This window comes from Papaver somniferum, chromosome 7 (assembly GCF_003573695.1).
Source record: "Papaver somniferum cultivar HN1 chromosome 7, ASM357369v1, whole genome shotgun sequence".
Taxonomy (NCBI): Eukaryota; Viridiplantae; Streptophyta; class Magnoliopsida; order Ranunculales; family Papaveraceae; genus Papaver; species Papaver somniferum.
Window position 1 is genome coordinate 48,257,249 of NC_039364.1, and position 3,478 is coordinate 48,260,726.

Consider the following 3,478-nt stretch of genomic DNA (forward strand, 5'->3'; position numbering starts at 1 on the left):
TTTTGGTAAACTTTTGTTAAAAAACTCAATTTTGGCAAGTAAACTAGGACGGAGGGAGTATTAAAAATTAAAATAGGCATGCTCGTTTTTTTTTTTGCTTAATCAATCCTTTGTATTACTCATTTAATGAAAATTACAACTCAAAGTCAATACCGAAAGGTATTTACAAGCCCAAAATAAACTGAAAAATATAAAACATAAAAGAGGCCCATTAACCAGAAATGAACAACAAAGCCCATTAAAATCTAAGCTCAACAGAATCTGTAATATATTTTGTCAGGCATTTCCAGTGAAGGAAGAAATCTTGGTTTTGTTGTGTACTTCTGACGAATCCCCCTGCTCAGACATGCACCCTTCTTGGCCATAACATCTGTAGTAAAATTTATTTCCCTCGTACTATGAAAAATTTGAATCCTCCTGAATAGTAGCTTTATTCTCTGCCATCTTGCTTGAACTATCAAAGGAATCTTCTCAGATGTGTAAGCTGTTATTGCTGCATTTGAATCAGATTGAATACAGAGATTAAACCTGTTATTCTCCACTGCCCATTCAGCTGCTCCAATAATTGCCATTATTTCTGCTATGATGTTTGTTGCTATACCCAATCCTCTTGATTCTGCATATATAAACTCTCCATTCTCTCCTCTGCATACAAATCCCATACCTGCTGCTCTTGGATTTCCTCTAGAAGCACCATCACAACAGATGAGTATCTGATTTACTTCAGGTAGACAAAATCTCAGTTCAACAATTTTCTGGAGCTTTATTGGTTGCTTCTTAATCTCAAAATTTCTGAAAATCATGTAGTCATAACTACAATCCCACATGAAATTCCTTATTCTAAATGCACAGTCTTTAACATACTGTTTTATTCTCAGCTTTATACTAACCAAACTCCCCCTTTCATCTTCAAAACATATCATGTTCCTTAAAAACCAAATTTCCATCATTGTTATTGAAGCATCCAGAATCCACACTTCTTGCACTACACCACTTTTATGCTTTGCAAATTTCATTACATCTTCATAGGATTTAGGATTGCAGAAAAGAAATATTCCTCCCAACCATTCCCAGATAAGCTGACTAAAATTACATTTCCACGATATATGCTCAATATTGTCTGTATCCTTACCACATATATAACACTTTGATGCCAAGTTGAAACCTTTACCTTGCATTTTCTCATCAGTTGCACAGACTCCTTGGACTATTTTCCATATGTTACTGGATGTTGTAGGATGTAGAACTGGGTTCCACACATGTCTAGCCCAATCTACTTTATTGTACTTCTTCCTTATCAATTCAGCAGCAAAGGATACAATAAATTCACCAGACAATGTACCTACCCAGATTCTTCTATCTTCTTGGCCTGAAACCACTGGTAATTCCTCCACCTTAATATAGTTTAACATTCTCTGAGGGGTCAACCATTCACCATTCTCAATTAGGCATGCTCGTAGTTGTTTTACAATATCATGCATAAGAAAGTGGATTTAAAACAAAAAAAAAACAAAAAAAAATTAGGAAAGCTAAAATGTTTTGGGGGAAAGCTGATTTCCAGTCTAAAGGACTGAACTTATTATCAATGGGGCTGAAATAGAAAATGGTCATGGGCAGTATTAATCTTTTGTTTTCTACTACCATCATTACCAACGACAACCACCACGACACCATCATCGTCAAATAAATTTCATAAGCATGCAAAAAAAGAATGTAATTCCGTAGTTAGTTTGTAATTAGTGGAATCAACCAAATAACACATGTTACCAAGTAGGATCTATCAAGAGATTACTCATATGTTGCCTAGGAGATTGATCACTTATCAAAGGACAGATATTTCCTATTCTACTAGGAGACTGATTACTTAATGAGGGAGGATCCATGGACACTCTTAAATGGACAAGGTCAGACAAGAATTTAAGTGTAGTATTTTGATGATATGTTCCTTTTATAAGACTCTACATTCCTAAAAATGAACGCAATTCGAAATAGCAAAATACTATATTTTTTTGTAGGAATGTAGAGTTTTATAAGAGGAACATATCATCAAAATATTACACTTAAATTCATTGTCGTTTGGATTTTCCGAAGAAAATGGCGTAAATCTTGTATGACCTTGTCCATCTAAGAGTATCCATGGATCATACCTCTTACTTAATTTCCTAACTCGACTGAATTGCCATCACGGATTCTTGTAATTACTCACACGTGATTACTCACTTTTCTTCCTTTTACAATCGTTTTGATACTCTACAGAGAAAATTTCTAAGAATCACAAATCTTTTATATCTTATGATAAGATGAAATAAATTAAACCATATAATTAAAGATCGAATTAAATAAGTTAAACCATATAATCTGGAGCAAAACTTTTTGAGAAAAAGATCAAAGATTCGATGGAGAAGTAATTATCGGATCAGACCATTTTTAAAAAAAAAATTGTTCCACCCATATTAAACCAAAATCAATATTGATCGACCATAGTTAGTTTTCCCCATAACCATGTTGGCTTTCCCAATAACAAAAATCAAAAAAAAAAAAGGATTCTCTTAGCATTTTGTATAAGTTTACATTTCTTTGTTACGCATTGCTAAACTAAGCGTGTTTTGACTGGTAAAATAAATTTGATATCGACCAATTTTGAACTTAGTTTTTTTTTTCATTTTTTTTTTGACTTAAAAAGGGTAAAATATTATTGATAAAAATGAAAAGAGAAATAGTAGAGAAGCGCCTAGGCGAAACAAACGCACTCCAAACTACAACATATTGAAGTCACTGCAACAGTTCAACCCACAAGGCAAAAGATATAAAAACAAGCCAAGAAAAAAAAAGACCGACCAATTAACTCCTGGTTTGGTATTTTTGGCCTTTCCCTAAACTTTCCTTGTCAGTATCCTTCATGCTTCACATTTCAGCCTTGCAAGCTCACGATGAGTTCTTTTGATGGATTTTTCTTTTAGAGAAGACAATCTCTCCAAATTTCCATCAGCATATTCTTAATCTTCTGAACCATCTTTAATTATGATCTTTCCAACTATGTCTTTGTCTTAGAAATCTCTCATTTCACACTCTCAAGAGGAATATAAAAAATAACACTCTTACAAGTTGTCCTTCGTTTTATTGATAGGAAACCTTCTTTCATACGTGAAGTCACTGTAAACCATGAAAGGGTTCCTTTTAGGTGATCCCTTCTTGCAAACAATGTTTTTGTTAGCTTTAACTTCAGTCCATTCTGCCTGAGAAGAAACTGAATCCAAAACTATTGCATCTTGTGCTACAACTGGAGATGTTATCTCCACCCTTGTGTTTGTTATTGCCTCTGCATTTCTACAGCTCCAACACTCCGACCCTTGGAAACAAATTTTTCCTTGATTGTTTCCTTTGGGGAAGACTTGCTTGCTTCTGAAACCCTACCGGCACTAACATTTGCACTTAGCTTGTTAAGACCATTATCAACTTGTATCTGATCCATTGGCTT

At 34.1% G+C, this 3,478-nt stretch overlaps 1 protein-coding gene across 1 annotated transcript; it reads right to left on the bottom strand.

Moving 5' to 3' along the window:
- Positions 1–251: 251 nt before the first annotated feature.
- LOC113294614 lies at positions 252–1,412 on the bottom strand. The gene has a single exon (XM_026542999.1). The coding sequence runs from the start codon at positions 1,410–1,412 to the stop codon at positions 252–254; it is 1,161 nt and encodes a 386-aa protein (XP_026398784.1).
- Positions 1,413–3,478: the final 2,066 nt, after the last annotated feature.